The sequence below is a fragment of the Bufo bufo genome, chromosome 2 (assembly GCF_905171765.1).
Source record: "Bufo bufo chromosome 2, aBufBuf1.1, whole genome shotgun sequence".
Classification (NCBI taxonomy): Eukaryota; Metazoa; Chordata; class Amphibia; order Anura; family Bufonidae; genus Bufo; species Bufo bufo.
In genome coordinates, this window is record NC_053390.1 from 645,473,470 (window position 1) to 645,487,054 (window position 13,585).

General features: G+C 42.5%; 1 protein-coding gene across 1 annotated transcript in view; it reads right to left on the bottom strand.

Moving 5' to 3' along the window:
* Positions 1-505: 505 nt before the first annotated feature.
* SLC10A7 (solute carrier family 10 member 7) overlaps positions 506-13,585 on the bottom strand; it is a 251,656-nt gene continuing 238,576 nt past the window's right edge. The window contains exons 11-12 of the mRNA XM_040418521.1: positions 5,226-5,371; positions 506-782 (exon numbers count right to left, since the gene is read on the bottom strand). Coding sequence (XP_040274455.1) covers positions 744-782; positions 5,226-5,371 — 185 coding nt within the window. The 3' untranslated portion in view covers positions 506-743. The remainder of the gene's footprint in view (positions 783-5,225; positions 5,372-13,585) is intronic.

Genomic DNA, 13,585 nt, shown 5'->3' on the forward strand with positions numbered 1-13,585 from the left:
CATTCAAACCTCTCCCTTTCCCAATTTTACATATAAACAATAAGAAATAAACATAACTGGCATCACCAAATGTCCAAACTCAATAAATATAGAAAACAATTTTCCTGTGTAGTGAATGTTGCAATAGAAAACAAATAGCCAATTTGCTGTTTTTTTTGTCACCTTGTTCCCCAAAAAATTGCATAAAAAATTATCAAGATCATATGTACCCCAAAAAGGTACCAATAAAAACTATTTGCCTCACAAAAAACAAGTCATCAGACAGCTCTGTAGATAGAAAGGGTGTCAGAATATGTCGACACAAAGATAAAAAAGGTTTCTGGTTTTTAAACGTACTAAAACATAATAAAAACTACAGGAACAGTAACAGAGGACAGATTATTTTATGAGTAACGCAACTATTAACTAAAAGTGTCCCCATGAATACTTTTGAAAAGTACGGTAAAATTATGTTAGAACATTATTGTATTACAACTGCGTTATAATCAGGCTTTCATACAACATAGGTTTCTTAAGATCTTTATTTCTCAAATAAAAAAAAAATACAAAGATGAGACAGGACATCAACATGGCTTCTTCTTACAGTATATAATCGACAAATGCATCCATAAGGCACTTGGATAGTCGGGTCTATATTTAAAAAAATAATATATGCATTAAAGCAAACATTCCCAAACACAAGTCTTTTTGTATGATGTTTGTATGTACAATATTGCACATATTTACACTCCTCTCTTCTGATGTTACAAGGGGACCTTAGGCTGTCTTGTTAGCTTCAGAGCCTGGAAGGTAAGGACAAAAAATATCAGATAAAGACCGAACAGCTAGATACTTGTACAGGGAAATCAATATTCACAGACAATCCAACACATAATACAGTCATTATGTGGTTAAACATGTTTATCCTACTGTTTCTGGCACAGACTCAGGTTCTCACAGGTTAACTGAGGTCATCCCACTATTCACTCAGAAATCCCCAATTTGAAAACACGCTTTCTAAGAAAACCTCTTTGAAATGAAAACTAAATAATATAAAACACAGGAAATGCTTTAAAATAACCCTCCCCCAACTATACTCACCCCTTCAATGCTCTGCCGATCCAGCATAGACAGTCAGGCGGTCCCCCACTGGTGCTTTGCTGATAAGCAGCCAATACATGAACAGTGTGGCAAACCAGTGGCCTCAGCAGTCAGAAACTATCCCTGAGCAGTGATGCCAGTAGGATGGTATGTGACCACTGTGGCCACTGATAGGCTTCAGTGGTCATATGCTGATCGCTTGAAAACATAGGTCAGAGGGACCACCCGAGGATCTAAGGCAGATTGGCAGGATATTGAAGAGATGAGCAGTGTGTGTTTTTTTTAAAAATTATTTTAGAGCTGTTTATTTTCTTTGTTAAAAAACGGATAACCCTTTTAACTTGTTGGGGGTGTATCATCTGATCATCAAGATAACACAGTAATTTTAGTAGCACTACTATGAAAAACTACAAATAACATATTATGATATCACTATGGCTTCTCCCAAATTTTAAAACAGGTATGCTAATTACGGCATATGCATATTTAGTTTAGAGGTTCTACACAATACCATTTTCTGTTAGGATATATGACTTCATTTAAGTGCATCACAAAATGCAGCACAATTATAAAACATTTGACTACAAAAATGGTGCAGTCACTATTTATACGTGGTAAATTTATATAAAAAAAATTTGGCAGCTTTGAATCATTTGATATAAGCTTTTGGCCCTCTGTAAAGAAGACGGAATAAGAAGATGGGTACAGAGACTGTCTCTGTAAATCACTGGTAGATGTACTGAAGTAAGTTTAGAAGTAAAAGTAGCTCTTCTACAATGACAATATAACATGGCCTTTGCAAAGTCAAATGGCACTTTCTTGATAAAATCTGGCATTAGTAAACATTCACTTCTTAAGATTTATTTGCACAAAGACTTTCTCCACTTTGAGATTTCAGTCACACTCCAAAAGTAGAAACGCAGAATCCAAGGCTGTAAATATTTAACGTCAGCCCCACATTAACAGTCGGCATAGGTGTCATAGTTGTTTTCAAGAAGCCACAGGGGGCAAAACAATATTACAATATGACAGTGAAGAATTGTTTGTGACTGACTTAATTACTGGGGAACGTAAAATAGATTTCAAAACATTCTCTTTTGTATAAGAGGAGAGGAAGTATTTAAACCGACACTTTACTTTTTCCACTGACTTTGAAAGCATCAAAAGACTTCTGAAAGAGTTCCTTTATTAAGTCAGGCATCATCTTAGTTCAAGTGCACATCATTGTTTTATAAAGAAAGACAGAAAAGAACCTTGTTCCTATGGCTCATTTAGAACTTCAGTTTATAGTGTATTTAAAATATATTGAAATAGTGATGTATTCATCGTCTCTAAAAACTAAATTACTGTGGCATGAAGAGGAGATCATTGCTACAAATCATAGCAACTCTAGCATGGTGGCAGGTAAATTACTGAAGGGAGTGTACAGTCGTGGCCAAAAGTTTTGAGAATGACACAAATATTAGTTTTCACAAAGTTTGCTGCTAAACTGCTTTTAGATCTTTGTTTCAGTTGTTTCTGTGATGTAGTGAAATATAATTACACACACTTCATACGTTTCAAAGGCTTTTATCGACAATTACATGACATTTATGCAAAGAGTCAGTATTTGCAGTGTTGGCCCTTCTTTTTCAGGACCTCTGCAATTCGACTGGGCATGCTCTCAATCAACTTCTGGGCCAATTCCTGACTGATAGCAACCCATTCTTTCATAATCACTTCTTGGAGTTTGTCAGAATTAGTGGGTTTTTGTTTGTCCACCCGCCTCTTGAGGATTGACCACAAGTTCTCAATGGGATTAAGATCTGGGGAGTTTCCAGGCCATGGACCGAAAATGTCAACATTTTGGTCCCCGAGCCACTTAGTTATCACTTTTGCCTTATGGCACGGTGCTCCATCGTGCTGGAAAATGCATTGTTCTTCACCAAACTGTTGTTGGATTGTTGGAAGAAGTTGCTGTTGGAGGGTGTTTTGGTACCATTCTTTATTCATGGCTGTGTTTTTGGGGAAAATTGTGAGTGAGACCACTCCCTTGGATGAGAAGCAACCCCACACATGAATGGTCTCAGGATGCTTTACTGTTGGCATGACACAGGACTGATGGTAACGCTCACATTTTCTTCTCCGGACAAGCCTTTTTCCAGATGCCCCAAACAATCGGAAAGAGGCTTCATCGGAGAATATGACTTTGCCCCAGTCCTCAGCAGTCCATTCACCATACTTTCTGCAGAAGATCAATCTGTCCCTGATGGCTTTTTTGGAGAGAAGTGGCTTCTTTGCTGCCCTTCTTGACACCAGGCCATCTTCCAAAAGTCTTCGCCTCACTGTGCGTGCAGATGCGCTCACACCTGCCTGCTGCCATTCCTGAGCAAGCTCTGCACTGGTGGCACTCCGATCCCGCAGCTGAATCCTCTTTAGGAGACGATCCTGGCGCTTGCTGGACTTTCTTGGATGCCCTGAAGCCTTCTTAACAAGAATTGAACCTCTTTCCTTTAAGTTCTTGATGATCCTATCAATTGTTGATTGAGGTGCAATCTTAGTAGCCACAATATCCTTGCCTGTGAAGCCATTTTTATGCAACGCAATGATGGCTGCACGTGTTTCTTTGCAGGTCACCATGGTTAACAATGGAAGAACAATGATTTCAAGCATCACCTTCCTTTTAACACGTCAAGTCTGCCATTTTAACTCAATCAGCCTGACATAATGATCTCCAGCCTTGTGCTCGTCAACATTCTCACCTGAGTTAACAAGACGATTACTGAAATGATCTCAGCAGGTCCTTTAATGACAGCAATGAAATGCAGTGGAAAGTTTTTTTTGGGATTAAGTTAATTTTCATGGCAAAGAAGGACTATGCAATTCATCTTATCACTCTTCATAACATTCTGGAGTATATGCAAATTGCTATTATAAAAACTTAAGCAGCAACTTTTCCAATTTCCAATATTTATGTAATTCTCAAAACTTTTGGCCACGACTGTATATTTCATCCAGAATGCTCAGATGGGTGAGGTAAAAAAAAAATCCAGGAAAGCTGGGTGGTTTCAGCAAAGTGTAGATTGCTAAGGCATTTTTCTTTAAAGTGTTTTACCGGTCTGGATTTTTATGGAATGGCATGTGTGTGTGGTAGTGGAACATGCCATTTTCCCTCCCCACTCCGGTACAACACTTACCACTAGCCTGAGGTAAACCCAGCCTGGGCTAATTACTGTGGGGATAAATACAAGGCTGTAGCGCTGTCCAATCGCAGCGCAGAGCATCACAGCCAGGGAGAAGGGGAAAAGGAACACCCAGGGAGAGAAGCTGATGTCTCCTCCCTGGTGTTCCCATAGTAGTAATTAGCATACAGCACGGGAGACGGTAATGGGGGCCACATCGGGCGAATGGAGCGGTGCCCAGGAATAATAGTAAGTGCAGGGAGCTCGCTGGGTGCCGCTCTACATGTCCTGCTACTTAGTTAATAAAGTCCGGACCCATGAAAGGTCCTCTGGTTAATTATCATTGGTGACAGTGGCCACAGTCCCTCTCCTCCGCCCACTCTCTCCTCATTTGTGGCAGTGGCTGGCCAGCATCACAGTTGGAAGGAAGGAACGCTCTCATTCCTTCCCGCTGTACGGCCACCCGCTGTGTATGATGTGCACGTCGGGTGCGCATGTGCCTGGCGTCTCTGCTTCTCTGTATTGCGGCGGCCTGGCAAACAATCTTCCAGGGCCCTGGGCTGCCCTGGAGTTTAAATAGAGTGGCAGTGTGCATGCTCAATGCTTGCCCTGTTCTAGTGATTGGTTTGAGTCCCACCAGTTGTACCTCACCAATCAGGCACTAACCATCTTAAACTCTGTGTGACTGTGAGAGAAGGGGAAGTTGGATCATGTTATAAGCAGCAGCACAGCCAGCTACATAAAAGGGTTGCACATAGTTTACAGCAGAAAAATTTTAGGAATTTTTTTAATGAAGATTATTTAAAAGGTTATTTTACTGGGTATTTAGGAAGCAAAAAATAAAAATGTAAAATGTGTGCAAATGTGTACAAGTATATAACAGCCTACAGCACTGCTTAACAACAGTTTGTAACTACTTCTGTAAATGATCTGAAAGAGTGAACAGTTTTGATACTGTGACTGAAAATAAGCTGTACGCATTACCTTTTGCCTGGAAAGCATCCATGATTTTATTGTTGGCACTAATACACTCCCAAGTAGAATCTGAGCTGGGTGATAAATCAACAAGGGAACAGATATTAACGAGAGATGCTCGTATCCCGCAAACACAATCTTCAGCATTGGAATACCTGAAGACAAAAACAATGCTATTAATTATGTGAAAATGAACACTTACTACTTAACACGCACAGCATAAAGCCCATCTGGTCAATAGATGAGAGATCAAGCAAGTGTTCCAGAGAAGTCTACAAAATAGTATATAGGGAGGAATATCACTTGATCTTCTATTACATCATATAATATCTTGAGTATTCTATATTTTATTTATACAACAAAAACATAAAATGTTCAAGGTGTCTGAAAAGTAAGGGTTAGTCCAGATGAGGCAGATTTTTTCCCCCATCGTAAATCTGATGCTAAAAGAATGCAGCATGCAGGGTTTTTCTGTCCAGCTATGAACATTGGACTGGTGCATAAATATGTCATAAGTGGTATCTGGTTCAGGCATAAAACTAATTGTCACAACTGATCTATGTGAACCAAGCCTTTGTCTAGTGTGTTCATTGAAAGACTTAATGGATGATTGATCAGACATATTCTGGCTGATCATAATTTTACGTGCATGCTAGACTGTGAAGAAAGAGACATGGATCACACATCCACATGCCATGCATTGATCTACTGCTTCTTAGCATAATTTGTAAACATCTGTATAAGTTTTGATCAAAATCCAGGCCCTCTTATGTCAAGGTAGCCTCTATTGAGTGGGTGCCTACTCCAATTCGATGCAGCGCCACATGGCGACCCCCTACTGGCACAACACTGCATCTGCAAGTAGCGAGATCCAACACCCCACCCCTCTCAAGCTAAGCCCCCACAGCACTGGGCCACACCAACCCACTGGCACAGCACCAGGACAACAGCAGCCACCATGCAGCACCACACAATGTGAAAAGATCTCAAAAGTTCACCTTTCCATGCAGTCTCAGAAACCAGACTGAGACATAGTTTGAGTTTATTAAGCCTTAGGCCTCATGCACACGACCGTTGTGTGCATCCGTGGCCGTTGTGCCGTTTTCAGTTTTTTTCGCGGACCCATTGACTTTCAATGGGTCCGTGGAAAAAACGGAAAATGCACCGTTTGGCAGCCGCATCCGTGAGCCGTGTTTCCTGGCCGTGAAAAAAATATGACCTGTCCTATTTTTTTTCACGGCCAACGGTTCACGGACCCATTCAAGTCAATGGGTCCGTGAAAGAACACGGATGCACACAAGATTGGCATCCGCGTCCGTGATCCGTGGCCGTAGGTTAGTTTTTATACAGACGGATCCGAAGATCCGTCTGCATAAAAGCTTTTTCAAAGCTGAGTTTTCACTTCGTGAAAACTCAGAACCGACAGTATATTCTAACACAGAAGCGTTCCCATGGTGATGGGGACGCTTCTAGTTAGAATACACTACAAACTGTGTACAAGACTGCCCCCTGCTGCCTGGCAGCACCCGATCTCTTACAGGGGGCCGTGATCAGCACAATTAACCCCTTCAGGTGCGGCACCTGAAGGGGTTAATTGTGCTGATCACGGCCCCCTGTAAGAGATCAGGGCTGCCAGGCAGCAGGGGGCAGACCCTCCCCCCCCCCTCCCCAGTTTGAATATCATTGGTGGCCAGTGCGGCCCCCCCCCCTCCCTCTATTGTAATAATTCGTTGGTGGCACAGTGTGCGCCCCCCCCCCCTCCCTCCCGCTATTGTAATAATTCGTTGGTGGCACAGTGTGCGCCCCCCATCGCCCCCCCCCCCCTCTATAGCATTAACAACATTGGTGGCCAGTGTGCGGCCGCCTCCCATCTCTCCCCCCCCCCCCCCCCCATCATTGGTGGCAGCGGAGTTCCGATCGGAGTCCCAGTTTAATCGCTGGGACTCCGATCGGTAACCATGGCAACCGGGACGCTACTACAGTCCTGGTTGCCATGGTTACTTAGCAATAGTACAATAGTAGTAGATTCATACTTACCTGCTCCAGGCTGCTGCTGCGATGTTCGTGTCCGGCCGGGAGCTCCACCTACTGGTAAGTGACAGGTCTGTGGGCGCATTGCTAAATGAACTGTCACTTACTAGTAGGAGGAGCTCCCGGCCGGACACGAACCTCGCAGCTCCCAAGCTCCCAGGTAAAGTATGAATCTTTTACTATTGTACTATTGCTAGTAACCCGCTGCCACCAATGATCGGGGGGGGGGGGGGGGGGAAGATGGGAGGCCGCACACTGGCCACCAATGTTGTTAATGCTATAGAGGGAGGGGGGGCCAATGGGGGGCGCACACTGTGCCACCAACAAATTATTACAATAGAGGGAGGAAGGGGGGGCGCACACTGTGCCACCAACGATTTATTACAATAGAGGGAGGAAGGGGGGGGGGGCACACTGTGCCACCAACGAATTATTACAATAGAGGGAGGAGGGGGGGGGGGGCCGCACTGGCCACCAATGATATTCAAACTGGGGAGGGGGGGGTCTGCCCCCTGCTGCCTGGCAGCCCTGATCTCTTACAGGGGGATATGATAGTACAATTAACCCCTTCAGGTGCGGCACCTAAGGGGTTAATTGTGCTGATCACGGCCCCCTGTAAGAGATCGGATGCTGCTAGGCAGCAGGGGGCAGTCTTGTACACAGTTTGTAGTATTTTCTAACTAGAAGCGTCCCCATCACCATGGGAACGCCTCTGTGTTAGAATATACTGTCGGAAATGAGGTTTCACGATCTCACTCATATCCGACAGTATATTCTAACATAGAGGCGTTCCCATGGTGATGGGGACGCTTCAAGTTAAAATATACCATCGGATTGGAGAAAACTCCGATCTGATGGTATAAAAGGGACTCCAGACTTTACATTGAAAGTCAATGGGGACGGATCCGTTTGAAATGGCACCATATTGTGTCAACGTCAAACGGATCCGTCCCCATTGACTTGCATTGTAATTCAGGACGGATCCGTTTGGCTCCGCACGGCCAGGCGGACACCAAAACGACTTTTTTTTCATAACCGTGGATTCTCCAAAAATCAAGGAAGACCCACGGACGAAAAAACTGTCACGGATCACGGGAAAACGGAACCCCGTTTTGCGGACCGCAAAAAAATACGGTCGTGTGCATGAGGCCTTAGGCAGTCTCCTGCTAATTAAAAAAAACTCGGTCGAATGGGAGGAGTGCTGGTGTCCTAAAAAACGAGGGGACATACTAAAAAAATGCTAGATTGTGGAGAAAGAGATATGCATCGCACATCGACCTGGCACTGTGGCAAATTAGAGTAAGGACCCACTCAACAGAGGCCACCTTGAGGTGGTCAGTGGGCCTATGCATTTTGATAAAAATGTATACCAAGTGCCTCAATGAAGACTTTTTTTTAAAATGATGCAGAGAAGCAATAGATCAAACAATGGCATGTATATGTGCGATCCATGGGGGAGATTTATCAAACTGGTGTAAAGTAGAACTGGCTTAGTTGCCCAGAGCAGCCAATCAGATTCCACCTTTCATTTTCCAAAGGAACTGTGAAAAATGAAAGGGGGAATCTGATTGGTTGCTATGGGCAACTAAGCCAGTTCTACTTTACACCGGTTTGATAAATCTCCCCCCATGTCTTTTTCTCCACAGTCTAGTATCTTATTTGTAAGGCCAGCTATAGTTTTTGGTGATGTGTGCTTATTCAAGACATAGTGACCATGCAACTGTGCTATTTGGAGGGTAGAGTATGATAAAAAAGACTTTGACTTCTCCAACATTAGCACATGATTGATTCATGATGTTATAGGATCTCACAACACTTTTTGGATGACAAAAGTAGAGCACAGTTGTCAAGAGCTCAAATATATATGAATAAAAACCACACCAAATAACACATTTCAGCAAATCCAAAGCTATGGGCCTTTTCATCTGGCTACCAGTGGAGCACCATAAATGAAGCAGACTAATCTTAGTGCTTTAAAAGGTAGGGAATCTAAGTTACTACGGTTGACAGACTCCGACGAGACTTTATGAGATGCCATTTGACTTTATGGAAGCGAGCATGAGGCACGCATTTAGAATAACTTTAGGCTGTCATACTGAAAAGTGTATATAAAACATTAATCAAAAATGCCTCTTTAATACAATGCATTGTCTGGAAGATGTTAGGAGGCACACATTGCAAATGGATTCTTCTCTGACTAAAGTCATTTCTCTCCAAACAGATTCTCCCAATGCTAACGCAGTACACAGCACTGATAGAGCACTTCCCAGCACATTACTACCTGCTCGGAGCACTGGGGAAATCACTAATGTACAGCCTGCCATCTTTCCATGTCACACATGACACATTTGTCTAAAATTACCCAACAGAGTTTGACACAGCAGTATAATCCATAAGCAGGTCTTTCAGCTGACATCTGCCAAGTAAAGCCTTCAAATGCATATTTTCTTCTAACAAGAAAGTACAAGAAATCTTTTATCTCACACTGAACAGGGACTGGAACTTCCATCTCATTTGTGTTGACACCAAAGAAAGAACATTAATGCCCTATTCACACATGGAATAACCTAGAGGATAACGTTCCTGCAGCTTTCTGATGGGTTAATATCATGTTCCTGGTTGTGGGAGACAGAGAGGAAGCTTCTGCTCAATGGTTTTCCTAATGGTTAAAAGTTAGTTTTATAACTAGAAATGAGAATTTACTAAGTAGCAAACAGTAGAGGTGCCCATACACCTTCAATAGCTGTCCACCTAGCACTCATGGCTGATGTCCCATTCCTCCCGACTGTCCCATCCTCATACATGGTCTGTTTGGCTCAGCAGGCATGTGTTTTTTATGGATACAGTCTGCGTCTTACCTCAAGCCAAAACAAAAGCATCATCAGTCTTTCAAATTCACCATGACTGACCCATCTTTCCCTCAACATCTACGGCAGGTTTGTCCAATGATAATCTAATGTGTATGGGGACCTTTAGTGTTTTGTATTTTCGCTTGAGTAAATCAAGGCGGCACGATTCTTGCGATAGAAAGTATGCTCAAAAGTGACAATCCGCAGGAATACACTAGGGCAGATATACCATGACTGGCATTAACGGTGTGAAATTCACTAAGCTTATTAGAAGGCACAGGCTTATTAATACATTTGGTGCACCTTCTGGCACTGAGCTGGAAATTCTAATCTATGCTAAATAGGAGCCGGCGTAGATTTGAACTATAATTTACACCACTGTCTGGTGTAAATCATAGTAAATCTGTACGCACCGTTCTGCTATGTCCTGAGAAAAGTGGTGGAAGCAGTGAAAAATGACAAAGTATGGCGCACACCATAACCTGCGACTTTCTTTCACTATAAAATTGGCGTAAAGAGCTTGATATCGCTGCCCCATTGAGTTAACTGACAATTGCATCTATATGTGCTACCTGCATGCAATTTTCCTGCAAATGTCACGCTACAAATATCAAAAAGTCTTAAAGCTGCACAACATTTGCTACTGTACCACAACAGCCTGTATAGAGCTCCAATATAATTCATCACTGCTGGACTGTGTTTTCAATGTGCACATCATTAGCTGTTATCATAGCAGTATCTACTGTATGTCCTAAGGTAAAGCCATCTCTCCTATTCCTTACACTCACTGGTTAAAATATGTATAGGAGTGACATTATATCAAAATTAAGCCTTGTGAGAGACTTTGTTACTGGAATCTAGCTTTAGTGGTTTACACATGAAACAGGCCTACAGGTCAACCACAATCAATAAGGAATGTTCTGGAAAATACTGTATTACAGCACAGGTCATCTCAGATCTTTTAACAAAGTAGCCTTTTGATCTATTTTTCCACATGTTAAATTAGAAGATGTTTTGCAAATTTGTCATTTAAGCTATTTTTACTGGATGCAGAATAAACAAATTCTACACCAAACAGCTTGACACTATAAATGGCCATATATTCAGAATTTCGGGTGGCTTTTTCTGAATGACTTGTCATTCATGGTTGGCCTGTGAAGGTTGTCGCCTTGGATAACAATGCCAGAAGTGGAAACAACTAATTAGACAAATGACCTCTGCTAGTCTTCCACCGATAAGATGTAGAACATAAGTTTGATTTTTCTTTGACAACATCTCAACAACGTTTAAAAAACAACCAGCACAGCAGATCAACCTTTTGACAGATATCTGCAATAAGCTGGCTTCTGTCATGCTTGTTTGCACCACAAAAAGTGCCCATGATCGACAGAAAACAACCTAAATTGGTTTTTCTGGCTTTCCAAAATCTATAATATGGGTTGTCTGTTTTTCAGAGTGAAAACACATATGGGGTCGTTTATCAAACTGGTGTAAAGTAGAACTGGCTTAGTTGCCCATAGCAACCAGACTCCACCTTTCATTTTCCAAAGGAACTGTCAGAAATGAAAGGCTGACTGATTGGTTGCTATGGGCAACTAAGGCAGTTCAACTTTACACCAGTTTGATAAATGACCCCAATAGCTTTACTGGAACATATTTGAATCCCTAAAATAATTTTTCAAATTTTCTAATTATGACATCCCACAGTTAAAAACATATCCGAACAAAACATGCTCAAATGTTAATTTTCAGTACTTTGCATATCCCAGAACGCTTGCATACCTGGGGACTCTAACAGCCATGACTGATCCTAAGGAAGATCAACCATCAATTGTGGCTGATGACTGAAGAATGGTGATAACTAGTGATGAGCGATGAGTTGATTCGCATAAAACTTTGTTGTTCCAATCTCAGTTATTACTTCGCGAAGTCTCACGAGACTTTGTGTAATAACTTTGTGAATTAATTATTACTGAAAAAAATCTTGATACCGAACTCAATTTCAGTCCAGTCGTCAAAAAAAAATATAACCTGTCCTATTCTTGTCAGTGGAAAACGGAGGACGGACCCATTCAAGTCAATGGGTCCGTCAAAAAAAACGGATGCACAACTGGCATGTCATCCGTGTCTTTTCTACAAGACCTTGGTGCAATAAAATTACACTTTTCATTAACCTTCCTTTTTTTCCCCGTCAGACAAAAAAAAGGAAGACACAAGGAAACACAACTGAAGAAAAATCGGACACGGACCACTGAAGCCAAATCACTGACAGTGAAAAAACACTGTCGTGTGCATGAGGCCTTAAGAACTTGCTTTATCTGTCTTAGTTATCTGCTTTTTTTTCATTAAATCTTCATTTTCTCTCATCTTGGATGACATTTTGGGCCTCTCGAACCGATTACTCAAGTTACAATGGTTTCAACATACAATGGTCATCCTGGAACCAATTAATATTGTAACTTGAGGGACCAATATATTATATATATATATATATATATATATATATATATATATATATATATATATATAATATATATATTTTTATATATAGTAAACACTAGGCCATTTTCTGATGACACATTCCCTTTAAGGTCAAGGAGGATCTGTACCAATTTTATATAATCAATGTCAGCTTACAATGCAACTTCTTATGAATATTCACGAAAAATAACCTTAACATTTTTCACATCCTATTACCATGTTCTTCAGGAAGTGTTAATTAGTCTAAGGGGCTGGACTGTCTTTCTTTGAGTTTGTGGGGTAGAGCTTAGACATTTTTTGTAAGAGAGTTAACCAATCACACTCCCTTTAAAGGGACTCTGTCACCACTTTCTAACCCCCCCTTTTAAAAGTATTGTTATCTCCATGGCGCCCCTGTGATTACAAAGGTGTTGTTAGAAGATAAATTCGCCGTCTCCTTTTGATAAAAAGAGCTTTTATCTAACCTGTCAATCTTCTTGATAAGGTGCCCAGGGCGTTTCTGTTGGTCTCAAGCTGCCGCCCGCCGCCGCCGCTGTTGGTGCCCAGCTCCTCCCCTGATGCTTTCAGCGCCGCCTGAATATAATGAAATAGGCCTCCGGCTCTCGCTCAGTGCCCCCTCCTTTTAAAAGATCCCGCGCGTGCGCACAGGCCTGTGCCTGATGCGCCCGTGCGGACATTTACAATCAGCCTCATTGAGCGAAGTGCGCATGCGCGCACTTCGCTCAACCTCCTCATCAGACGAGCACTGCAGCCGGCCGGCTGCAGTGCTCGTCTGATGAGGAGGTTGAGCGAAGTGCGCGCATGCGCACTTCGCTCAATGAGGCTGATTGTAAATGTCCGCACGGGCGCATCAGGCACAGGCCTGTGCGCACGCGCGGGATCTTTTAAAAGGAGGGGGCACTGAGCGAGAGCCGGAGGCGTATTTCATTATATTCAGGCGGCGCTGAAAGCATCAGGGGAGGAGCTGGGCACCAACAGCGGCGGCGGCGGGCGGCAGCTTGAGACCAA